This window comes from Aquila chrysaetos, chromosome 19 (assembly GCF_900496995.4).
Source record: "Aquila chrysaetos chrysaetos chromosome 19, bAquChr1.4, whole genome shotgun sequence".
NCBI classification, from domain to species: domain Eukaryota; kingdom Metazoa; phylum Chordata; class Aves; order Accipitriformes; family Accipitridae; genus Aquila; species Aquila chrysaetos.
In genome coordinates, this window is record NC_044022.1 from 14,080,482 (window position 1) to 14,107,582 (window position 27,101).

General features: G+C 38.1%; 1 protein-coding gene and 1 long non-coding RNA gene across 4 annotated transcripts in view; one reads left to right on the forward strand and one right to left on the reverse strand.

Annotated features, from left to right (window-relative positions):
* Positions 1-27,101, reverse strand: part of CNTN5 (contactin 5) — a 673,487-nt gene that overhangs the window by 261,655 nt on the left and 384,731 nt on the right. For all 3 annotated transcript variants that reach the window (XM_030042492.2, XM_030042491.2, XM_030042493.2), the window contains one exon: positions 1,498-1,716. In XM_030042492.2, the coding sequence (XP_029898352.1) occupies positions 1,498-1,716 (219 nt within the window). The remainder of the gene's footprint in view (positions 1-1,497; positions 1,717-27,101) is intronic.
* The window catches only part of LOC121232448, a 77,224-nt gene that overhangs the window by 36,627 nt on the left and 13,496 nt on the right, over positions 1-27,101 (forward strand). Inside the window, exons 2-3 of the long non-coding RNA XR_005930897.1 lie at positions 14,629-14,637; positions 23,023-23,026. This is a non-coding gene — a long non-coding RNA (uncharacterized LOC121232448). The remainder of the gene's footprint in view (positions 1-14,628; positions 14,638-23,022; positions 23,027-27,101) is intronic.

Consider the following 27,101-nt stretch of genomic DNA (forward strand, 5'->3'; position numbering starts at 1 on the left):
GGAAATGTCAAGGATTTAGGTGGTGGAATGCTTACCCTGAGGATCCACATCCCATATCCCATTTTCCTAGAATGAGATGGGCATAAAATTTTCTCAGCCCTCTCAAAGTAAGGATTTAAGCATAACGGTCAAACTTCACATCAAATTTAAACACAGTAAGCTGCCTCTTTGCCAGCTGTTTTTTTTCCCAAGAAAACACGATGGAAAAATCAGGGTCAATCAGGGAGAAGACACTTTATCGTTCCAGCTTGTGCTATATTATTTGTAAAGTCTGTATTCTTTTTCCTTGCTGCTACCAATTTCTTCTTCAGTCTCTAGACATTCATGCTGTTGAAGACCAGGATAATACACTCTGGCTCTAATCTTGAAATTTGATTTTCACATGCACATATCAAGTTGGCTGGAAGGAGTTATCAGTGTCTGGTGCATGGGCAATAACTGACTTTAGTCCAGTCATTGCTTACAAAGAATATTGCAGAGGCAGGACAAATGTAGAAACCTGCCCCAGTTCCAGAAATGCTATCAAACAGAATTTATCTGCTTGCGTGATTCAAATTGTTTGTGTTCTAGATCAACCTTAATTCAGGGAACGTATTTATGCTTGTATATAAGCCATTTCTGTTCACAGAAACACATGCATACACCATTAGCTTTCAATACACGCAAGGTACTTTCCAGGGAAAAAAAAAAAAGAAGAGTTTACTGAAAGGAGGAGTAATCCTGTAACCACAATCATTATACTGCATGAATGTTGTTGAACTCCAAGGTATTAATCACAATTCTTTAGAATCTTACTTAGACAACTATGTTTAAATATCCTCTAACCTCTTCCTCCCTCCCTCTCCTTTCTTCCTCCTTTTCTTTGTGTTTTTCTTTCTACCTTTCTTTGAACATAATTCAGCTAAATATTATTACTAAAGAAATGGTATCAGAAATGTGGCTTCTTTAAATGTAACCAAACATGAGAAAATGTGTATTGTTACCATGAATTGTTGCATTTAAAAGTAAATGACACCACATAACACTGGCAAGTCTATCAATGAATGCACATGTATGCATGCATGACAGAGTTGACTACACAGAGTAGGTAATTTAGATAAAAAGTAGTTTTATAAGATTTACTATTCATGTTTAATTTACATTACTATAATTCATTATTAAATTAGAAAAATTCCAAAGGCAAAAAAATATATATAAAAGAGGAACTGACATTTTACTACTAGATGAATTTGTGCTGTAATGGAATTTCAAACCACTAGTTTGCTACGTTCACGTAGCAAAAACTGCATAAAACTATTCTGCACAGGAATCTTTAAGAAAAAATGTTTTAACTGATGACTTTAAGGCTAATCTGAAGAATCTAAAGGGAAAGAGGCTCATTTCTACTTTGTGATGTTTAATAAAATTCAAAATTACGTTTGAGAAATACTGAAGTTGATAAAAATGTACTGCTTTTGGAAAATGTTTCAAAGATTCAGAGAGGGAAACCAGACTTACCATCATGTTTGAAGGCCTCTGAAAAATGGTAGAGGTTTGTTGGGGAGTGATAATGTTGTGCAGATCCTCTCCAGCCTGGTGAAGATACACTTCCTAATGAAGGACTACTTAATCGTGGTCTGTTCTTTGAACTGAATGAGGCTAAAGATGAACTACCAGATTTGATTCTTAGGATAGCAGCATATGAAGTGGGGAGACCAGGAACAGCTTCTGAATATTCTGAAAAAAAACCCAAGAAGTGAACACTAAATAAAGATAAAATTTACCACTTTTCAGAAAGATATTTAGTTATGCAGTAGAAAAGTAGAAAAGTTTTATCTGTAAAGGAAGTGTCAGAAACACCCTGGACTCCATGAGGGACTCAGCTTCTAGACAGAACTTGGTAACAGCATAGACCTCTAAGACAGAAAATTGTCCTGCTGTTAATATAAAAACCCACAATATAAAAATCAGGTGGTTATTACATTTCTTCTTATGGTAATATGTTTTCAAAATTTTTAATTCTATTTCTATAACCCTAAGTCACTAGTAGAAAACTGGCTGTGAAGCCACCATCTTTCCTTCACAGCCTTGTATTACTTTGTATATGCAGTGCAGAAACACTGGCTGAAGCTAAATACACTTCTTATTTCAACACTACTCTGCAAATCAAGTCGGCTAGCTAAAAAGCCCAAGAGCCCATATAAGCACAAATTTCTCTCCCCAGAAAATGCACATGCCAAAGTCACCTCCTTTTCTGTCTCTGTGAGTTCCCTTTTTTCCTTTTCTGCCTGTACTTAAAATGTCAGTGTCTACAAATAAAGAATAGTACCCGAGTTTTTGGTCCCTGTGTAATGCCAAATATAAGAGAAATAAATAAATTATATTGTTATAATAGATTAAAAATATCACTCAGGAGATGCAGGAACAAAGTAAACAGAACTATTGAAATCAATAGTCCTTAACATGCAACAGTCTTAAGGATGGGAGAAGAACATTTAAAAATATGTTCACATAGATGAGCAAAGGGACTCAGACTACATATCAAGGGCCTATGAACAAAATGATTTTTTGGGGGGACAGTGGAAGTGGCTTGCAGAAAAGAAGATCATTGTTCTGTCATCTCCACTGATGATAAATACTTATAAATTGGACATTCTTCACATTGGCATAACATGAATAATGAAAAACTATGAGTGTCCAAAAGCTTTGAATAACAGCACACTCAACTGAAATAAAATTGCTTTAAAATACTAGATCATGGCCTTACTGGAAAGTTTTTGGAAAAATATTCTAAACATAAATATAGTTTGCACTATTTTGTATTTCAAATAGTTTAAAGTTAGAGAAATATACATTTTACTTTATGAAGTTTGTGACAGAGAGTGCTTAAGAGTCTTTCAGCTTTTGGAAAAGGTCATTTCAGTACAGTATTTATTGTCTCTGATCAGATGTTAAAAATGCACTTCTACCTTTTAGAAGAAGATGCAATTCAGCAAAAGCAGATGACCAGTATTTTAAAATTACCATTTTCATCTATGCAAACTCTAAATATACAGATTATTTGATGATGCCATATCTCATTTAAGAGTTGGATTTAAATAAAAGTTTTGGCAATCAGATAGGAAAGGCACAAATAGGAGAACTCTCCTTTAATTCGTTTTTTCATCCTGGTCTCACAAATGATCTACTTTATAATGTGCATCACCCTGTTTTGTATATCATAAACATAATATCATCTTTCCTGGCCCACAAAGAGAGGGCAAATAGAACATCATCAGAATAACTTAAAATGTAGTATGAAAATATATCTTATAGGACTTCTTGAAACATTATCATTGGAATACAGGTGTTATTTCAGAAAAAAAATCTTTAATTGTCTTTCAATACATTCCTTCAACATTTGGCAATCTTGATACATTTTAGTTCTTTTAACGTAAAATTTTTCCATAGGGGGAAAGTAAGGTAATCCTCCAATTCCAGGAGAATATTGAAAAAAATCTTTAAAAATTCGTATGAAAATCTATCCTTATTAAAATAACTTATTTTCATTCTGATTTCCCTGAGAATCAATGAGGTCAGAATCTCAAGGTCATTGAGGTTTCTTGAAGAAATTTTTGTATTTTTTACTTATTTTGGTCTCCAAATGCTAATTTACATTATGAACAAAAATACTTTTGGCCTTACAAATATAAATTATTTCACATAAATGAGCTGCAGTAGAAATGTCCATGGTTAAACTTATCACATTAAATGCTTAATGCAGTATGCACACCTTCCTCGTGAACAGAGAAGGAAGACGTTCCCTGGGGAATATGGATACAGGAAAGGGATAAGACTCTCTCTAACAGTCTGCATCAGAGGATAGAAATGCTTAGTGGTGAACGTAGCAGTCCTGGTGGCAGAAGAGCTAATTGGGCACTGTGGAGCTCCTCAGATCCCCACAGCTCAGATCCTCTGATATCCCAAGGGTTGCTGATACCCTCCATGGAAATGCTGCAAGAAATCTGGAGATGGGCAGGCTGGGATGCAGTCTTGTTTGTCTCACACGCAGCTGGGATGTGGCCAGATTGTAGCTGGTAACAAGGGTGCAAGGCACCATGCAAAGGACTCTTGCTTTATAAAGATACTACATCTCTCTGTTGTTTAAATACACACATATCCTGCTTCTAACCCAAGGTGAACAAATGATCTGTAATCTAAATAAGATGAACAAAGAAGCAGAAAGAAAATGATAAATTAAAAAGTATGATGTCACAGAACTATTCCTGTGTATATTTTTATACGTAAGTAAACTATTATATAATTCTAACAGTGATACATATTTTGTTTTACAGGATCCATTTCTCCAGCTTCTAAAAAAAAAAAGTGGAAACAGTGGTGATTGCTATTGGGAAGGCAGTCCTCCAATGTGCACACAAACATAGAAGAAATACACAATGGAAGGAATTTTACTTTATAATAAAAAGAAAACAGACCTGCCTTTGGTCCGAACTTTACAACACAGCATCATAAACCTTAATAAGATTTCCAAAGGAAACATGATTGCAATCACATATATAATGAATGTACTGTTCCTTGAGTATTTTCTGCAGATACAGGCACTTTTTTATTTTCAGCATGGTATTTTAGCTCTATGCTATTTGCCCTATGGCAAAGGACATGGATTTGGGAAAACTTTATGTCAGTACTTTTTCAGCAAATGATAAATACTTTGTTTGACTGAAATATGGTATTATTAGGCTGTTAAATGTACTATATGCCATACATATATCAGTAGTAAAACTCTAATGTCCAAAGACCTTTTAAACTATGTAGTCCGTTTGTTGACAACAGAAGATAGTTCCTTAGATGATGTTCCTGAGTATATTAGCTATTCTAACTTGAGAAGATTCAAATAATTATTCTTAAGTCATTTCATTGGAAAAATTATGAAAAAGTCTTCCTTGACAGAAAGGCTTCCTGTGCAAGCTAGAGAGTCTGAGCTGAATATTGCTGCTTTTGCAAAGAAACAGAGATTAGCAATCAGAAATTAAATACTAGTACTAATAATCCCGATTCTTAGATAGACCATTTAATATAGCTTCTATGTTCCTATTGCCCTGTATTGTCAGCTTGGAAAATGGGTAGAGCAAGCACACAACTCTGCATGTTTCTACATAAACATACTATATTATAATTCTTCCTTTTGTTTTCAATATTCAATTTTTCAGTTCAGTGACACACTGAGAGAAAAATGCAGCTAGGCCCCTGCTCTTCTAGCAAGTCTGCCACTTAGCTCCCCTCCTTGCTGTGTCTCTCATTCTCTGCCATCTTCACCTGCTTCCATAAAAGTCTCTCAGATGATCTTGCTCATAGGAGAGGAATATCCTTCTACTGGATTCTGCCAGATCTATCACCCAGCAAACAAATAAGACAAATAAGCAGCCTTCCTCCCTGCTGCACAGGTGCACAAGAGAAACAAAAAGCAATACCCATATATAAAGTTATAACAAACACATCACAAATTGTATCCTCCGTTACACTTAGTTCATTTACCACCAGGCCAATTTGCAGGTTATACACACAGAAGAGCAAAATAACCATTAATCCTTTCAAAACTGTACTACAAAATACTTCTTTTTACTCTTTTTAATTGGAAGGGCATGCCAACTTACAAGACGAGGCATACTAAAGTTCCTAGTAAGCTTGAGCTAACAAGTACTCCTGACCTAATTAGTTTAGTATCAGACTTTATGTCATTAGGGTGAGTTCCTGGAAGAGCTTCCAGGCAGAGGAATGCATCTGGAGGGGAAGGAGGTTCGAGGAGGTACAGGAACCAGACAAACATGGAGGGCTAAGCAGTAAGTGGGACTGGAAAAAGGAGAAGGTACAATAGCGAGACTCGCTCCAGGCTGCCGAAGTTTTGCCAACATATCACATTTCTAGAAAAAAGTAAATAGAAGCCATACTGAAATCTCCAGTGGTATGCAGCCTCCTTTTCTGCAGAAGTTTGAATCAAAGTGCAGTTTTTGCCAATGTAATATTTCTCATTTTTAGGCTATGACTCTCCTGTTTCTTTGCATATGTAACGTAATAAGCTACTCTAGTAAATAGGATTCAACAACCCTGAAATAGTTTTGACAAATTCTTTTTTCTAAAATAGTATGTGTAGGCAGCTTGGTGAAATGAACTTGTTCTGTGCAGTCTCATCAAGTCAAGAAGACTGTAATTCTTTTCCCACTTAAAAAGAAAAAAATATTTTTAAATTCTTTGTTATTTAGCTGAATGGGGAACACTTGTTCTGCAGTTGTAAATCCAGGCTTTGAAAGAACAAAAGAATCAGCATGACCTCAGATGGCATGAATATAAAGTACCATGGGAAGAAAGAGAAGGAAAGGATGCAAAAGTCTCTCTAGATGGTGAAAAGGTCCTGCAGTAATGGCAGTATTACGCAAGCTGGATTCTGACCTTTCATGGTATAACTGTTTTGTTTGGCTGGGATTAGTGATCAATGTGAAATTTCACCCTGACTCTGGTTGCTCTGTCATGCTCATGGGGATGGTGTATCTGAGTAAATTTTCTCTTGTAAGACATAACTGGAAATGGTTAATAAATTATACATAAGCAAATATTTCTTGTTTTGTTTACTGAAAGCCTGTAGCCTGTGATCATTACTGACAACTAGAGCAGAAATCACGCTTACCTGAAAACAAAATCTACTTCCTAATCCAGACATTTGCCTCCAGAGATTTAGACTTCTGAATTGCCTAGTTGCAGTGGCTTAATTAGAATATATTTTTATTAGAGTACTATTTACAATAAAATTATTCCTTTAATTTGGTTTGGATTAGACTTCTGAGACTTGGGAGAATAAATTTATTTTCCATTATTTAAGCACATAGTTAAACTGCTGGAGAGTAGATGTTACTCTCTAATGTGTTTTTTAGCTTTACCAGTCTACCCTTAAAATCCTTGAGAAATTCCATCAAAGACCTATGGGTAGCTCTCAAAAGTCTGCTGCACTTGAGCTTCATGATGAAATTATATTTTCCCTAACCTCATTCTTAGAAATAGCTAGTATTTGGGATGAAACATCCAAAGGTTTTCAACTGCAAGCAGACACAGAGAAGCAATATATAGGCCCAAATGGTAAAGATATTAAGCAACTAGAAACCAGACTCAATAAAATCAGCAGCTTGGATTAGCGTTCATACTTCTTTGCACTAGAACTACCAGATTTATAGTCATCTTAACAACAGTATGACAGTTATAAGATAAACTATATTTTTTTTTATTCCAAGTGCACATTTCCTTAAATGTGATTTCCAATGGCAAACTATGATTTGGATTAGTTTTAGTAACTTTTTAATGAATCTGTGTCAACTCATTAAATTATTCATGCATCTTTTATTATTTTCAGCACATGCTGCTCTTCAGCCTTTCTTTGGTCATATTCGACACAACAAGGAAAAACAGCGCCACAGGTAATAGAGAAACTGTCTTCTACTGATTACTGAGGGTTTTTTTCTTTTAGAAAAAGCAAAAAAATATGAATTTCAAGATCATTTGCAAGAAGTTTACTCCTATAATTTGTAACAGCTGTGTCAGGTTAAATTCAACTTCGTTTCATGTGTGCTGTGGGAGAACTAAGCTGACTCTGAGAGAAAGGGGATCTTTTCCCACAGGGTAGCATATGCTTATACGCATTCCTTAGGTACAGTCCATGGGTACAAATATAAACCACAAATACTATCCTGTTCTATTTTATCTGACAGATTTGTTTCAAAAGGCACAACCAGTCAACATAGCTCTAACAATGGCATTATGTAATATGACTGAAATACATTCTTTCTTCAAACAGAGAAAGATGACAAGGCAAATTCACTGAATCCATCCCCAAAAATTCTTTGCAAACTGTCTTTGTAGTATTTGAAATCTATGGAGAGTATAGGATTCTGACTCTTGGGTGATGTTTTGTTCTCCTTCACTGCTTTTTTTTTAAGTGACTCCTGGTCAGTTACTAACTCATTGACATTTCTCAACTATCTAATTAAAATGTAGTCTATCTTATAATACTTGCAAATGTGACCTTCATTTGTGTATTTTTGCTAGCTAGCATGTTTAATCAAATGTCACTAAGAATGCTAACCCATTTTTTTCATTGTAACTTTTAATTACATTGTTTCAGTGGAAGTGCTCAGTCTTCTAAGATTATGAAAATATGTGCCTTCATTCTGTAAACTGGATTGTTTCACTGTTGCTCCTCAATTTTTTAAAAAGAAATGTATTTTCTGTCTTGTTCTGTGCATGCACATCGGTTTCCTTTTAGACTGATCAATGACAACTAGCTTGGCAATAACGTGACTGAGAGATGCAAGAATAGCAGAAAACTGTGTTGATAAGGTGTCCATCCAGGGCATCTCCTTATGAGAACTAGGATTACTACTAAAACACAGCAAAATGTCAATAAATTATGTTTTCTGTTGAAATGAGATTAACTGTAACAAAACAAAAACAAAAACAAAAACCACCAGAACAAAATAAAGAAGGAAGTGGAAGCCAGTAGATTTTCTCGAGAACTGGTTAGTGCATCTGATCCTCCTCTGCACACTTCCCACTGAGTGTGGTTTAGTTTACATGTCAGAGATTTCATTTTAAAGATGTTATTATATCCCAATTATTTCTCAAAACAACAGGCAGTGCAACAACGTATGCAGACAATCATCAAAACCAAACTAAAACAAACAAAAAGACTGAAACCTTCTCTGGGAACATCATTTTAAACATCTGGAATCTGGATGTCTACTTGTGAGCTAATGAGGCTGGGTTGCCTTTACAGGTAGTGAAGAGGAACATGGTATGTGATGTGATGCACATGCTCAGTAAATGGCTACTTTTTGCCACAGACTTTAAAAGGAAAGTAAGGTGAGTGGCTGAGATGTCAACATTTCAACTGGCTCAGATGTCCATTGTCTTAGTCCTCTCATCATAAAACAGTCAAGCTTCATTTGTGTCTTTTCTGCTCAAAATGTCCATTTGTTCTTCAGAGGAGTTAAGATCAAGAGATCTGAATTGTTTTCCAAAGCAGCAGTGGGGGATGATTTAAAAGCTGGAAGTTCTCAAGGAAAATATACTGATGGTCTTCATCAACCTTTTTCACCACAAATTTGATAGTATAGGAAAGGGAGAAAATCCATCTATTTAAGATGGTCTTTCCTTGGGGAAAAAAATTATTTTTGCCAGGACTTTGGACAAAATAAGTAAACCTTCAATCCAAAAATTCTTCTGCTGAACTTTTCATTAATTCAGTGTTCAAGGAAGATACACAATAATTTAATTTGAAAATCCCAAATAGCCTCTCACTTAATAGAATTTGCTTTTCTCTTAGAAATCTGGTCATACAAGGCAGCAAACTTGAGAACACAGAATACTATAGACAGATATGGAAAAAAAAATAATTAGGGATATATTTTGTTTTCCTTTAAAGTAACAAAGGGAAATTGCTTTGAAGACTTAAAGAAAGCATTGACTGAAAGATAGTAAAGAATATTTCCAGTGGCTATTAGCAAATGAATCAGCATCTTTGGAATATTATACTGTTAGAGCGAATTTAAATGTCATGAATTTTTATGAGGAATTATTTTGAATAATATAAAGATGCTTTTGTAGAGTTAGTCATTGTTTCCCTTCCTACTGAAAAACCAATCTATTTTCCATCTTACTTCCACTTCATACTCATAATGCAGCAAATAGATGACTCAATATACGCCCAATTATTCCCACTTTGCATCCAACATATAACATCCACCCGATCAAACAAAATATACTTTAAAATAGAACAATTTCAGCTACAGAATCCTTACAACTGCGGTAACAATAATAATAAAAGTAATAATATATTCCAATTACAGAAGAACATTTGCCCCAAATAAAGTAATTTTAAACTGATGTCGTGGTTTAAGCCCAGTTGGCAACAAAGCACCACAAAGCCGCTCGCTCACTCCTCCCCTTTGGTGGGATGAGGAGGAGAAAATACAAAGAAAAGCTTGTGGGTTGAGACAAGGGCAGGGAAGGATTGCTCACCACGTATGGTCACAGACAAAACCAGACTCAACTTGGGGAAAAAAGCAGATCAATTACATTTACTACCAATCAAACCAAAACAGGAAAACGAGAAGTAAAACCAAACCTTAGAACACCTTCCCCCCACCCCTCCCTCCTTCCCGGCTCAACTCCACTCCCGGTTCTCTCCACCTCCTCCCCTCAGCGGCGCAGGAGGACGGGGAATGGGGGTCGGGGTCAGCTCGCTCCTTCCTCCTCAGGGGCAGGACTCCTCACTCTTCCCCTGCTCCACCGTGGGGTCCCTCCCACGGGAGACAGTCCTCCACGGACTTCTCCAGCGTGAGTCCTTCCCACGGGCTGCAGTCCTTCATGAACTGCTCCAGCGTGGGTCCTTTCCGCAGGCCGATCTTCAGGCACAGCCTGCTCCAGCGCGGGCTTCCCCATGGAGTCCCGGCCATCCTGGGGGGCATCCATCCCCCTGCTCCGGCGTGGGCTCCTCTCTCCCCGGGCTGCAGGTGGGCGTCTGCTCCCCCGCTCCCCTCCGTGGGCTGGGGGGGGACAGCCTGCCGTCTGGTCTCCCTGCGGGCTGCGGGGGCATCCCCTCCTGCCCCGCTCCTCCTCCCCTCCTTCCTCACCGCCCTCGGTACCCGCAGAGGGGTTCCTCTCCCATCCCGATCCCCGACTCGCTGCAGGTTCCCCTCTTCACTCCGCTCTCCCAGAGGCACTACCGCCGGCACTGACGGGCTCGGCCTGGGCCAGCGGCGGGTCCGGCTCGGAGCCGGGGAAGCTTCCAGCAGCTTCTCACAGGGGCCACTCCTGCGGCCCCCTCCCCCACTATTAAAACCTTGCCACACAAACCCAAATCAACTGAGAAAAGTGTTTTGAGATTATTGTCATATTTCTTCTAGCAAAACACAATATTTTCTCTTTCAAAACATGATATTATAATATACAGATTACAACTAGTTAGGGTATGTTTCTGCCACAGCATAGGCTTCAAACACAGTGATTATGTTCGGTAAGTGCTTTTTGCACCTGTTTCAAATTCACTGAAGCCATGTAATGAAAAGTGTTTTTCAGATGTAAAAATTATAAAACTCTTATTTGAAAACTCTTCTCATGAACTTATTGAAGGAAAATTTAACTCCAAATAATATCAATAAAAATTTATAATTTAGCATATTCCATCTAGCTCAATATTATTACTTTTGTTTTATGCAGTCTTTAAGACCACAGATGTGCCTGACACTTTACCAATGTGTGGAATTTTTCTGCCAGTTTGTATAATAAAAAAAAGTTTCAGGTCTGCTTTGTTGGAAAAATAACACCTAGAGCAGACAGTGTAGGTAGCTGAGAGCATCACTACTCTCGTGCCACCCTAGAAAGAGAATGTAGAAATTAGCTTCTTCTACATATCTTGTGATCTTTGGCCTGAAGGAATAGTGCTACTTACTAGGTGTAATTTGTAGGCATATATGAAGAAGTGCCCTAAGACTCCCAAGTGGGTTTTGTTTGTCAATTTTTAGATATACTTCATTGTCCTACTTCTTCAGGTACTTTTCATACAATAATTTTCAGCTCAAACGTGACATGTATTCTCTAGCAGGAAAGTATGGAGCGTTACTAATGTGAGATCCATAGATTAGCCTACACCACATGCTTTTAATTGAAATTTTAACTTATTTTCCCCGTGGCTGATGATCATCAGAGTGAGCTATCAATTCTGAATGTGAAGGGAGAGCCAAGTACCAAAGGTCAACTATTTCAGCACAAATCAATTAAAGTAATTAGATGGATAGAAATCCTTATTTATAGCCTTTCCTTCCTACAATGATATGCATATCAATGTTAGGTGGATAATAATAGATCAATCCACAGCAAAGAAGAAATTTGTAATTGACATTGTTAATATAAAATGCTTGATTAAATTATTAATACCATCATGAAAACTGAAGCAGTCAAAATCTTAATAATCAATGTGCGAAGGAAACTACCTGCTGATTTTCTTGGCAATGGAAATGTGTTTACATTTGTAAACCCATGTTTTTTTAAGAGATCAAATAGCTACTTGGACAGAAAAACATAATCTAGGATGTTGCTTACTTTTCAGAAAGGTTTTGAAATACATCCTGAGCTAACTTGAAAATACCAGTTTGGCTGCTGCTCAAACACAAGCTCTGGTGCTACCTTAAAACTACCAGATGTTGCTTTCAAAAGCCACGTTTGCACTTTCTCCTATGTCCTTCAAAAAAGATATTAGCTTCCGATAAACATCTTTATTTCTATCTTATTGTTTTCCCCCAAAACTACACCTGGAAACTTGCTTTTTTGTTGATGCCAGTGCATCCAGGCCAGCTGGATAGCTGGTGTGAGAGTTGTTATTACTTCGTGTTTTCTTGTGCACTCATCAGACTTCTTTGGTCTGTTTTACACAGTAACCTTGCTAGCGAGGACTATGTCTCTTTGCTTGCACTTCTATGTGTCAGTAAAACAGGACCCCCTGCAACCATGGATCATACCTCAGCAGAAGTAGTGCTGACTCCAGACTGGTGTCCTATGGTGTCACTGGGGCAGTGATGGGGTTGAAATGGGGCCCTGGGCCCTGGGCAAGGTGGTGGAAAGCCCTAGAGAGGCCGAGCGGGGTCGCTCAAGCCTAGCAGGGCCCTCAGGGCCCTGACAGAAGCCCCCTTACCAGCAAGGTGTGCCTCACGCCCTGCAGAGGCCTGGGCTCAGCAGGGACCTGCCATGGAGTGGTTTCATCGCTGTGGGACAGCGTAGGGCTATTTTAGGGGACATAGAGCTAGGGCAGGGACAGGGACATGGCATGGGAGGCTTGGGGCTGTGGAGGGGTATTCAGGCCACCCATGAGGAGGCCTGGCAGGCTGCGGGGGAAGATGGGAGAGCTGGATTCAAGCCAGACCAACAACTCCTGTGGTTTATATGTTATAAGCAGAAGTACAATTCAGCCTACGATCTTAGAATCATAGAGTCATAGAATCGTTTAGGTTGGAAAAGGCCTTTAAGGTCATCGGGTCCAACCATTAACCTAACACTGCCAAGTCCACCGCTAAACCATGTCCCTAAGTGCCACATCTACACATCTTTTAAATCCCTCCAGGGATGGTGAGTCAACCGCTTCCCTGGGCAGCCTGTTCCAATGATTGATAACCCTTTCAGTGAAGAAATTTTTCTTAACATCCAATCTAAACCTCCCCTGGTGCAACTTGAAGCCATTTCCTCTTGTCCTATTGCTTGTTACTTGGGAGGAAAGACCGACCCCCCGCCTCGCTACAACCTCCTTTCAGGTAGCTGTAGAGAGCGATAAGGTCTCCCCTCAGCCTCCTTTTCTCCAGGCTAAACAGCCCCAGCTCCCTCAGCTGCTCCTCAGAAGACTTGTGCTCTAGACCCTTCACCAGCTTCGTTGCCCTTCTCTGGACACGCTCCAGCCCCTCAGTGACTTTCTTGTAGTGAGAGGCCCAAAACTGAACACAGTATTCGAGGTGTGGCCTCACCAGTGCCAAGTACAGGGGGATGATCACTGCCCTGCTCCTGCTGGCCACACAATTTCTGATACAAGCCAGGATGCTGTTGGCCTTCTTGGCCACCTGGGCACACTATGGGCTCATATGCAGCTGGCTGTTGACCAACACCTCCAGGTTCTTTTCTGCCGGGCAGCTTTCCAGCCACTCTTCCCCAAGCCTGTAGCATTGCATGGGGTTGTTGTGACAAGATCTTTACCACTAAAATGCAGATTTACTAAGAAAATACTGGAAACAAAAAAAATTATTAGAATGTATGTATATGAATGGCTCACATCACCAGGCAGAGCTTTCATCAAGGCACAAGCACAATTCACTATTCAAACAGCTTCCCTGTCTTCAAGCCTACATGGATGGAAGAAACTGAAAGTTAAGAGAAATTAGCCACTTATTTAAGAGAAACTGCTGGAAATAATTTTAAGAGCATATTATTATTTTTTATACATCATAACAAGTGTAGACATCTTTTCATCATTGGATGGAAGAATATGTGACATTTTTCATCAAAGTATGGAAGTACCATAAACAATAAAGTCATAAGGGTTTCCTGAAGTAATGAAAGACGGATATAGTTTTCTGAGAAGAGATCATGTATTAACAAGACAGAAAAACTAGAATTTGACAGGTTTGTGTAATCTATAAATTACGATTAGTTTGGAGAGGTAACAGCTGTACGACTTGTTTAAAGAATTTTGCAAAATTTTCTTTTATTATAAGGGAATGTCCACTGTTTGGAAATTGCAAGTAAACAGAGAACAAATTAGCATTCAATGCAATGAGTACAAGAGGAAGAAATTCAAACAGTACTTAATTAAAATAATAAAATAATCCACTAAAGGTTTGTCAATTAACATTTAGTTTTTGAGAAGGATCAATTTTACTTTGACATAGAAATTTGTGGATAAGCTTTTGATTAGCACAGAGACATTTATGATTCTCAGCTAAAGTATAGCTTGCTTTAAATTGCAAACTTAATTAAAGGTTATCTAAGATAATTTAAGTTTTTTTGTTCCCTGTGATACACATTCTTACATATTATCCCAATTCTGTGTGTTTATATGTCCAGTAGAAACAGACAGTCTTTCATCCCCTTTAAAATATCTATCTCCTGGTTCAAAGCTTTTTTTTTTTTGAGGCAGCTAATGTATTCTTCCCTACCCTTGGGTCCTTCTCTAGTTCTCTGTGGTTTGCTTTAGTGTTTGCTGAATATTTTACAGTGCACTCTCCACCTTGGCTTGCATCTTTGAGACCTTTATGTGGCTTAGTCATCCCTTAGGAATCCTATGAATTAATCGCTGGATGTATTGTTGGTGTAAACAGCTATTGCTAGCAATTAAACAATCCTTATACACACAGAGTGAAATTATTTCTCGTGCTCTGGACAAATACACCGGCAAAGCACTTCTTAAGCATTTTTGAGTATTTGAAGTGGCACGTAGGTCTACAGACTGTTAAGGGGGGTAAGATTTTATGTTACTTCTGAACTGTTTTCAAAAATAATTAAGCAAATTAAAAACCCCACCTTGTTATGATGGACTTTATTCCACTGTCCTCCTGCATGGAAACAACAGTTCCATGAAAAGGTACGTGCCAAAGCTCTTCTCTTGTCTTCTTTGTCTGAGATGTACTAATAGAGGTGAATACACAAACCTTTCAAAACATCCAAAATTCTTGCAGTCTTTGCAATGAAATAAATTAGAGTGCACTGTGCAGGGATTTGTATTCGCACAGAGTAAATCCATAACACAAACACATCTGCACATTATTTTCCTGAATTTGAAATAACTTTGATGTACTAAACCCTTAATATTCTACAGTCTCTTCAGGTGATTCTTAATTCTTCTCCTCTATGTTCATTGTGGTTGTTTTAAACACAGGATCTGGTGCCTGCTTGTGTGCATTTCCAGTTATAAGCCTATTCTGGTGGTAAGCCTGGCACCCTCAATGAAGTATTTGCAAATTCAAAGGAAAGCCATCAAAAGGATGCAGCCATTGAGACAGACTAGCAGCTCCTTGAAGGACACAGACTTCAGCTGTTCATACAGTGCTTTAAAATAGAAAAAAGAGACACTTACAGCTGATCTCCAACAAAATACGAATTATTTAAAAACAATAGTAGGAGTACTGAGAAAATTCCCTAACAACTGTTTTGTTATCCAGACAAAGCATAATGTGCAGTTTAATAAGGAGCTACCTAGTAGTTTAGTAAACCTTAGAAACATGATGATTTTAATTTTCAAGTTCAGCAATAGATTTTATGGATTTGGGGCAAAAAAATCAAATTATCAAACTTTATCTCGCGCAGAACTTCAGCAAAATAGTCCTAAATAGTGCTTCCATCTAACGCTTGTAGAAACTACAGTCTGAAAAGACCTAACTTTGACAAAATGATGCCATATAAAGGTGAAAAAAAAGGACTTTAAGTTATGATAAGTTGAAATATTAAGGCAATATTTATGGTTCTGTTTGCATGCAGAGAGATAACTTTCAAAGTTTGATTAATTAGTACTGGTAAGAAAGAGCAGAAAATTGACTATAAACTCAAAATAATACTTTAAAATATATGATAATATTTTTAAAGGAGTGTAGAGGTCCAGGATTTAGTCCCGTTTTCAAAAAATTATTTAAGCACACAGAGTCTCATCTTAAAGTGCTGCTGTATATAGTGGGCTTGGGACTCAGGGGATTTCTCCATTCCAGTCCCCTGGAGCCAGTCTGCTGTGCTCCTGTGACACCAGGCTGAGGCACTAGCAAGGCTGAGTGAGCATTTATTCCTAGTACAGACAAACACACATGCAAACTAACAGTCAACACTGGACATCAGTGGATCAACACAAACAGGGCAGTGCCTTTACAGGCAGCACCTACACACCAGCAGAACAGATGTTGCCCTCACCTAGGAAAACAGTTTGGAATAGGATTTAATGTGAAGGCAATACAGAATGAGGTAAGCAGGGGCAGAGCATGGCAAGATGAGTGTACCAACCAGCAGCTTATCTGTACCCAGCTGCCCCTTTTATCACAGAATCACAGAATAAATCACAGAATGGTTAAGGTTGGAAGGCACTGTTGGAGGTCACCTCGTCCAACCCCCCTGCTACAGCAGGGCCATGTAAAGCCGGTTGCTCAGGACCATGTCCAAATGGCTTTTCAATGTCCCCAAAGAGGGAGAGTCTGGGGACCCTGCCCTTGGTCACCCTCACAGTAAAAAAAGCGTTTCTTGATGTTCAGAGGGAAATTCCTGTGTTTCAGTTTGGGCCCGCTGCCTCTGGTCCTGTCACTGGGCACCACTGAAGAAAGCCTGGCTCTGTCCTCTTTGCACCCTCCCTCCGGGTATTTATAGACATTGATAAGATCCCCCTGAGCCTTTCCTTCTCCAGGCTGAGCAGCCACAGCTCTCGCAGCCTTTCCTTATCGAAGAGATGCTCAGGTCCCTTCATCACCTTTGTGGCCCTTCACAGGCCCTTCTTTCCAGTCCATCCATGTCTCCGTGGTACTGAGGAGCCCAGAACTGGACACAGCACTCCAGCTGTGGCCTCACCAGGGCTGAGCAGAGGGGAAGGATCACCTCCCTCCACCTGCTGGCAACGCTTTGCCTAATGCAGCCCAGGACACCATTGGCCGCCTTTGCAGCCAGGGCCCATTGCTGGCTCATGTTCAACCTGGGTCCACCAGGACCCCCAGGTCCTTTTCGGCTGGTCTGCTTTCCAGCTGGGTGGCCCCCAGCACATGGAGCAATGGTAGCTTAATTGAAAGTCTACATTTCTCAGATCTTCTGAGAATTCAGTAAGAACATGCAGATAGATGTTAAAACTTAATCCTAGAAAAAACACATGTATACAGAATACTCTGCTTTCAAAGATGAAAAACATCAGTGTTTTGTGTAATGGGTTTTAACATAGGGCAGAAAGGATTTTTTCACCGTGGTGGTAATAATTAATATTAGAAGCTTAATTAGCTGCTTAATTAATATTAGCCGTTTTCCAGCTAGGTGGTCCCCAACATCCACTGGTGCCTGAGGTTGTTCCTCCCCAAGTGCAGGACTTTGCACTTCCCCTTGTTGAAGTTCCTGTCAGTCCACTTCTCCAGCCTGTTGAGGTCCTTCTGGATGGCAGCACGACCCTCTGGCATTATCAGCCACTCCTCCTGGTTTTGTGTCATCTGCAAACTCTCTGTGGGTAGAATCTGCTCCACCATCCAGATCATTAAAGAAGATGTAAAACAGGACTGGAAAGAATATCAGTCCCTGGGGTACACTGAGCTCCAAACTAGACTGCTGATCACCACCCTCTGAGCCTGGCCATTCTGCCAGTTTTCAACCTACCTCACCGTCTGTTCATCCAACCCATACATCAACAACTTCTCTAGGAGTATCTTATGGGACACAGTGTTGTCAAAGGCTTCCTGAAGTCCAGGTAGACAATAGCCACTCCTCTCTCCTCATGTACCAGCCATGATCCCTGGCATTATCTCCTGTCCTCTCTGTCTTCCCAGGTTTGTTCCTCCCTGACTTACCTCCATCCCTTCCTTTCTCTGCATTTGGCCTTTATCAGAAACATCTTGTAACAGCTGTATCTCCAATCCCCCTCAAACATCCCATAGGTTTGCTCTTCCCCATGGGACCCATGATGATCTTGTTTTGCTCCTTATCAGTTACAGTGTTCTGGCTGAGCCTCTCCATGGATACACCTGAGAGGTTCCATCAGTGGCCCATCAGTCAGTGACTTGAGACCTTGGGTCTTTGACATTCCTTCTGTTATCTTCTCTTCATTAAGGTTTGTGTATCTAGGTGTTTAATTTTATACTTTTCCTGCCTCTCGTCCTCGTGTTTTAAGGATAGACCAGATAGCCTTACATTCCACATATCATTACAGCTCATGTAAGTGCAGTGTATTTCCCTGGAAAGCATCTGAGAGTTATAGCCAACCAATGTTTTTCTGATTTCTTTTTTGGATGGGTTTCTCTTCATTCACTGTAGTGGAGCCTAGGGAGACTAGGTTTCCTAAATGTAGCCTTTGGGATCATTACCTTTCTTCTCAGTGAAAGTCAATGGCACCTATGTACATCAATCAGGCTTAGAAGTTGGACTTAGATCAGCCTCAGGCTATTTATAACCATTTTACCTTTCCAGTAACTTTCAGAAAACTGAAGGATCCATTTTATAGGTGTCATAAATGTCAATAGCATACAGGTGCCATATATATTTATGGTAATTTATCATTATTATCTTTATTAAATATATATATATTGACAGTATAAAGAGGTTAGCCTCTTTGAGCAAACTGGACAAGGTATTGTATAGATTTCCAGTGACTAATAATAGTTAACAGACAAGAAGGCAAATATTAAATGTTACACAAACAAGTCGGCAGATTATAACTGTTTTACATATTATACCTACAACTAAAAGATCTCAGCATTACAAATAGACCTCACAATTTTATCCTACAGGGTGTTTGAAGGAGGATGGAGGTCTGAAGTCTCAAATAAAGACTCACAGTCAGAATTATTTGACAATTAATATCACAGTGCAGCCCAGCAAAATTCCCTATAACATCATCCCATCCAGCAGTGGGCAGTCAAACACCTCTTTGTAGACTAGTCAATGACTTATTACAGCCCCGAAGAAATTATCCTGAGTGCTTTGCCTAGTCCTTTCATAAAGTCATCAGGAAGAATTTCTATTAGGAATTAATAAGAAGAAATACATGATATGATAATTATAAAGCTAGAATCAAAGCATGTTTTCTTATTACTAACAGCAGCAGCAAGTCTAAAGAGAAAATTATACCAGCAAGCAACACTATTATAAGTTTGCACACAGGATTCTAATAAAACTTATAAATCATTAGAGCCATCTATGTGGGAAACAAATCATCTGCAAGCATTGGCACTGTAACAGATGTAATGGGTTTACAGTTGGAACCGGCACTGAAACACCATGACAGACAAACTTAGTCCCCATATGTACATCAAGTGAATAAGCAATGAAAACATAAAATGCAGCAGAGAAAAATCAGCACAATTGATTTTAGAAGTCACCACAAAGGACTTTTCTAAGGCAATCAGAAACATCTATTACATTTCAAAGTAGCATTAGTTTGCCAAGCACTTAGGGGAGTACACATGGGCAACAATAAGAAAAGAGTTGTCACGCCTTGCGTTGTTTTGGCTTTATTGCTGATTTCCATTTCAAAAAGTAGTTGCCATTTTATAGACATGGAATACAGCAGGAATTTTTAAGTAAGGAAGATTTTGAAATCAATCAAGGCTGTCTAAAATGTAGATACCTTTCCAGGAGAATTTATAATAGTATTTTTTGCTACAATGTAATTTAGTGCTGTCATATAAGTAAATTTTTAAGCATGAATAGCACAGAACAGAAAGATTTATTCTAAGTCATCTAGTTGGTATATAGAACCTCACTGTAAACACAGTTAGTGTGACTGTTTTGAAGCCTGAGGTTATAGCTTTCATTTCAAAAACCTCTCTATAAAGAAAAGATATTGAATCAATAAGCCTTGTCATTTCAAGGGAATTTGCATTCCTCAGGTTTTATGTTCCCATCTACAGTTTTGCATTACTAAATGACAATGAATGTCAGTCATGATAATAGAGAAAATATCTTTGCTTACCTGAAATTTCCCTTACTTTGAAATATTAAAGTCCATAGAACTGTTATTCTGGGAAGTTTCAGCCAGGGTAGCACAGAGTCAGAGAAGACCTATCAGTCACCAGTAGGAAGGGCATGTTTTGGGATACACTTCCAGGCACATGGATTCTGGAGCCAAAATATTTCTACCCAGTTTTGATGGAAAATAGCTTGAGGGAAAAGGGCTACAGTATCTACTAGTGAAGCATATGGGAAATTCAACTTTGCAATCACATACCAAAATCTTTTTCTCTCTGTGCCCATCTCTAGTTGTCTCCAAAGCAGGTTGGATTTGTGGATCTCATTAGTCAAGAAAGTCAATTTCATGTAATTCTATTTTATTTGCCTTCAGACTGGAGTCCACAGATCTGTGATGATGGAGCCTCCACTCTACTGCACACATTGGTAACCAGTGCACCATTCTGACACTTTGGCCTCCTAATTTAGCAAGAAATACCTATGTTTCTATTACACACTCCTTGCATGTGTGTAATTTAGAATTGGTGTTGTCTTCTAAACAGAGACTTCTGTTTTGAGACCTTTGAACATTTACACAGCCCACAGGTAAATTTCAGAATTGTCACCATTGCTCTGAGTATTCAGATTTCAAAATTTTGCAAACTCTCCTAGAACAAGGTTTTCATTCAAAGGTCCAACAATGTTTTAAATTACTCAGTTGGCTTGCATCAGGCATACAGACACTTCCTAGGCATACTTTCAAAATTTTACTCTTGTCTGAAGGTAGTTTACATTTTTGAGAGTTACTATTTTAATATTTGATTCTCAAACTATTTCAGCTGCTGGCCCTCCTATCCTACAGCGAAATACCATAAAGGTACATCTGGAAGGATTAGAGCATATTTTCAGCCTGGTCTCTTTTGTAATAATTTCACATCCTTCCCGTATAAATAAGCAGAGCTAGGTCCTGAGGATTATCTCCCTACAGCATTCCATGAGGATGAACAATAAAAACATTGACATTTTATTATTAATTTGTTTACAGTTTTGTAATCTGTTCCAGAGAGAGTGAACTTGAGCAGAGGAATGACTCTAAAAATATTATAGAGCATGCAGCTCTCTCATTGTTCCCAAGGCTGAACTTTTTTGTTTCCCTACTTCCAATTTAGCACCAACAGGTTCTCTCAAAGGAGGAAGAGGTTTCCCAAAACTCAGTTCCTTGTTGCTGTATGGGATCTGTGTGGACCAGATATTTCTATGCTTCTGCTTTTAGCTGTCAGTATGGAATACAAATTGAGTTTCTGAAAGCTATAGCAAGTGACAGCAGGGAAGGGCTGTTTCTTTTAAAAGTCTTTTGAGAACAATTGTTGCTGAATTTCTCCATTCTCCATTCCTTGTCTTCTGTCAGTGAGCTTCTGGAAAGCAGAAAGTTAGTGAGAACAAACTTTGTGGGCTGATGTTGTGGGCAGCAGAATCAAGGAGGTTCATCTATTTCACATGCTGTTTAATGAGATTTATATTTACCCAACTTTTTCAATCTCCATTACTTCTTTAAAATGGGAGAGTTTCTTACATTTATGCTCATTATTAGCCAGTGGAACCATATTTGAAGGCAAATCCTCTGCAGAAAGTGTGGAATTTTAAACTCCAGTGTTGCTTTCATTTTTTTTATCTACATACATTCCCCATAGATGACTGACACTGAACAGTGTTGGAACCAGAAAAAGAAAGAGAATAAATAAACACAGGAGAGAAACTGTCAAATTGCAGATTATGGAAAATACATAGACTTGAGAAGAAAATGAAGGTGACTCAGTTGTGTCTCTTCCCTCTCCTCTTCATGATCACTTTAGTCCTGGCAATGGGGTAGAGCAGAAGAGAATATTGAAGGGGCAAAGAGAATCAGAAAGTCTGATATCATGAAACCAGAGAAGTTAAAAGAGTCACAGTATATCGCTGATAGTAGCAATAAGGATTAAAATCTGTCTGGTTCCATTTGTAATTTTGCTGTCACTGGTAACAACAGAAACAGGAAGAAAATACGCAGTCACAAGCATAATATTCTTGGAGCTAGTAAAGGATAATATATACAAGATTGCACCCAGACCAAAAATAGAGGTGAGATGAAGAATTCTAAAAAGGATCAAAACTCTATACCAGCAGGTACACTGCAAGGTACTTGGCCAAAACACCAGTTTTTTTGTAGAATCAGAACTGCCCATTATGTTATTGATGAACACTCACTAACACAGCAAAACCAAATATCAGCTGCTGCTATTACTTTAACCTCTAAAAAGAGATGGTTCAGACTAAAAAAATAGCACCAACTCTCTAGTGCTTAGTCATTTAAAACATTGCTTGACCTTTGAGTGAAAACCTCGTTCTAGGAGAGTTTGCAAAATTTTGAAATCTGAATACACAGAGCAATGGTGACAATTCTGAAATTTACCTGTGGGCTGTGTAAATGTTCAAAGGTCTCAAAACAGAAATCTCTGTCTGTTTACAAGACACCACCAATTCATCAGTATAGAGATAGCAGAGGAAAAGAAAGGTCTCTTACTTATGTACTCTGCTATGTTTGTAGTAGGATTTTCCATCACTTTCTTAGGCAATTGTCTTTGCAAAGATTTCTGCACCAAGTTATTTATACAGTTACACTGAGATAGCTGTGATTATGGCCACCACATGCCTACTGAGTTGATTGAGACCACAAATGACCAACAATGACCTTTACTATCTCTGGGAACTTACTTCTGTAGACTCTATATAATAAAACTCTGTTCATCTCCTCAACTCTTGCAAAGCTATCTCCTTTCTCCACACCTAATCACTATCTGTGAAACCCAGTGGCAGGAGGGTTGGAACTAGATGATCTTTAAAGGTCCCTCCCAACCCAAACAATTCTGTGATTCTAGAAGCAGAAGATAGTCAAAGAAGATTCAAGGATTTCTGATTAGATGGGCAGATTCCAAAGAAGAATCACCCATGACACTATTGACTGTCTCAGACTTCCAGAAAAAACGATAATCAATGCTAATTTTACTGGAGATTTTGGCATATATACTAGTGTCTTCTAGAGACTACATTGATCCCAGACAAAAACTGAGGGCCAGGATGACATGGAGGGAGTGTATAGAAAGCCATCCCATTTTTAACAGAAGTTATTTGAAGGGATAATTAACTGCTCTGAAATAACAAGCTTTTGAGTTCAATAATATCAATTGATAGCTTGTCAAGCTTGCATGCAGTATGGGAAAAACTTTCTTCTAAAAGAACAGCGTAACTAAAATCTTTACACTGCTAGTGTCAGTTTATTCTAGCTTCATTTTCTATAGCTATAGGAAAAGAGGGGATTTTTTTTACTGTTCAAATGCAATCAGAGATTTTCTTCTACAGTTATGCTGTAGGTCCTCTGTTCTATCTGTAGTAATACAGATTGCTCATGTTTTAGTAAATTATGTGTTCGTCTGTAGTACCAATGTTCATGAAGAATAACAGCCCAATAGATCACAGGGCATGATTTTTCATTTCCTCTGGACTGTTCCTGCAAGTCAGGTTTTACATGCTGTAAAGAGAATGTTATGAACTTGCTGTGGCAATAAAAGTTCAAGCTTGAAAAGGTAAAATAAAAAAAAAAATAGTTTGAAGTAAATAAATGTTAAAACTTTCCTTTTCAGGATATGAATCATGGCAGGTAAGACTGTTCTTAAAAAAACAAGGTCAACTTTTCTGTAGAAAATGTTCCTAAAAAAGGATGTAACAGATCCCATCTACAAGAAAAAAGTTTCCTTTCGTATCATATTAATCAGCTTTCCACTAAAAGCTCACCTGTTTTTACTGGGTATTTTTGTTTTCTTTAAAAATATTGTTCTATCAGAAAATATCTATTTATCAAAGTGAAAAAAATGGCAAGAACATATCAATTTGGACAGATGTTTTACTGAAATAACTTCTTAAATACTGATATAATCAGAGAGTGAAAAGCAGCCTAGAATACCCGGAAGCTTAGCTATATCTGGCATTCACATAAGATGTGGGAGATACATATTCATGCACGAGTTCTTTTCAGTTTTCAGATAAGTATTTACTAAGCATAAAAGAAAGACTGATTCTAGAAGTCAATAGTGAGAGCATTCCCTTGCGCTGTAGAAGTCACTAGTTAAAGGCCCTGCTCCAATTTGTATTTTGTTATTCGAAGAGGTGAAAGAGGTAATGGGAACATTAAGACTACTGAGACCTCACTTATAAACTACCCTGGTGTTTAGAAAACTCATCTGTGGCTGGGAAGATAGAGGATCAGACTCTGGAAAAGCATAAGCTGAACCTAAGCGACACATCCTCGATATGCATTTTAAACACTACGTTACCTAATGTTACCTAGGCTGGACTTCCCGTGTGGTTTTGTTCTTAGGTTGCTTTTCATAGACACAGTCAGGCAGTGCATGTCCTCATCTTAATATTAAAATGTCTAAGAAATCTTGATCCTATTCTTTCTAAAATGAGGACCTCTAAAAGCATTTATTACAATCAGACACTTACTTTAAGATTAAAATAATCATATCTCAAACAACTACTGCACAGGTTAACACAAAAATCCTGTGGTACAGGATTTTGTAGAGGGTGGTAGAGGATATTGAATCCACACCCAGTGAGTACCAACCTAGGGTTTACCCAAACTGTACCTTCCTTTTGGAGAAGAGACTTCCACCTTGTGGGACTGATGCATACATGCTGTGAACTCCTGAATCTCTTTAGAGCTTTCTGAATATAGTAAGTTTTTCCTGTCTGCAGCTCATGTAATAGGCTGCTGCGTTATGGTACTGCTCTGGAAGGGGCTGATTCATGCCAGCATGTTTCTGACTGTCATGGGTCGATAAGGTTCTCTGCAGGGCAAAGAGGATTCTCTACCCACCGAGGACCAAAAGCAGCCACCAAGGACCAGAAATTTTTCTCAGCCATAAAGATAAGCTGAAGGTATTTGAAACATTCTGTCTTAAAGGAACATTTTGAAAACTCAAGTTAGTTATTAAAGGTATTTGATTTAAGCAGCATAGATAAACAAAAATATAATGCAAATAAACGATTATTCATCTCACATGAAGAATACTACTGACTATATCTTTCTGAATTTTGTTCTTATACACATATGCAAATACCTTAAATATATAGTTTTGTGAGATAATGACAATGTAAGAGCATGTTCCAACAGTAATAATAGCATCTAATTGCCAAACTAATATAACCACCAAACCATCCTTTTCCAGTCATGTAGTAACTGCAAAGATCTACAGGTTTTGATTTTTTTTTTTCCACTTTTTCTTGTTCAGCCCGCTGTATAAAACAGAATTTTGTTCAATGTCTCAGATAATGCTTATTTCCCAATTAAACACATCTTATTATTCCATATGCCCACATAACATCATTTTCACATCACAGTTGCACTTCTGTCTCTAAGGATTTTGAATCAACCAAAGTAAAAAAAAACAAACCAAAACCAACACTAAAATAAAGCATACGCTTGTGTATTTTTGAGCACAAGATTTTTACAGTCCTTGGAAAAAAGAAAGGAAGTAATTTACTTCTCTTATCTTCCAAAATCAGAACCAGAGGCACCTTATGACTCATTCACTTCTGCAGTATAAAGTCAGACAAATAGTACTGAAGTCATTGCAGGCTATTTTAACTGTCATAAGTGGAGAAACTACACAGAAAGGACTTTCTGAGAGATTTATTGCATAGCAGGCCTGTTTCACTAGTGCAATTCTGAGAGCTTGATGTCACACACAGAATTAATAGAAACTACTTTTCTTTTCCTGGATGCATAACAGTTTTGAGGTTTTAATATGTCATTTGTTTGATAAAATATTAGATGTCATGATACTATTGAAACAATTAAATACATCCACCTTTTCCAAATAGGTTTTGTTTCAGCAGGACAGAAATTGATCTTTCACTAGCCAGCAGTAATCCCAATGTGTAAGCTGAAAATAAGCTTTATAATTAGAAGGCCAAGTAATAGTGTTTGCTGATGCAAATGCAAAACCTTTTTAAAGTCAGTGAAACAAAGCCTGGTTGTCCCTGAACGATCCCTGCTACAGCTCTTTGGGGTGAGTCTACCCTGTGTTATGCAAAGGGACAGCAGTCTTCACTCAGCTTAGTGCCTTATGATTTTGCAGCGTCTTTGTGTCTGTTATAGAAATCTTCCAACCACACAGTCCTTTTGTGCCCTACTAGGGATCCTCCTACACTGAAATGGTCCTTCTAACATCAGCTGAATTAGTGTTATAACAAATTGCTCCTCCTAACTCTAATAGTATACTAGGCACTCTAGACCTGGTCCAGAATAAAATTTGGTAATATGCTTCATTTTAAAGCAACATTCAAATTTAAAGTTTAAATTTAATAGAAAAGAATATCCTAGACCAGAGGGCTTATTATTTTATAGATACAAATCACAAGGTACTACATTAAATAATAAATGGATGATGAGTTGAATTTTTTAACAATATAAGTAATCCATTGCACTCAACAGCATTTTTTTACACCAAGGGAAAATATATTTCTTCTAGCTTTTGTGACTTTCAATTATTTCATTTTGTAAACTTTTTCTCTGTTTTAGCAGTATTGTTATTAGTAATTTACATTAGAAAGACCTATAATCCAAGTTTAGCTCCAGCCTAGACCATAGACTCCAGTCTGCCTATATAAATACTTAATGAAGAAAATTCACTGAAATGCCAGGTTAAAACTCTGTGAATTACTTTTTACCCTCCTCACAGAAGATCAGTAAAACTACTTGGAAAAATTGATGTCTATTTATAAGAAGTGGACATAAAGGAAAATAAATGAAAGAGTGAATAGAAAATTGAGCTGACTATTCAAACTCCAGTGTTTTACTTGTAAATGCTTTCTTCTGTGGGTACCACAGTAAA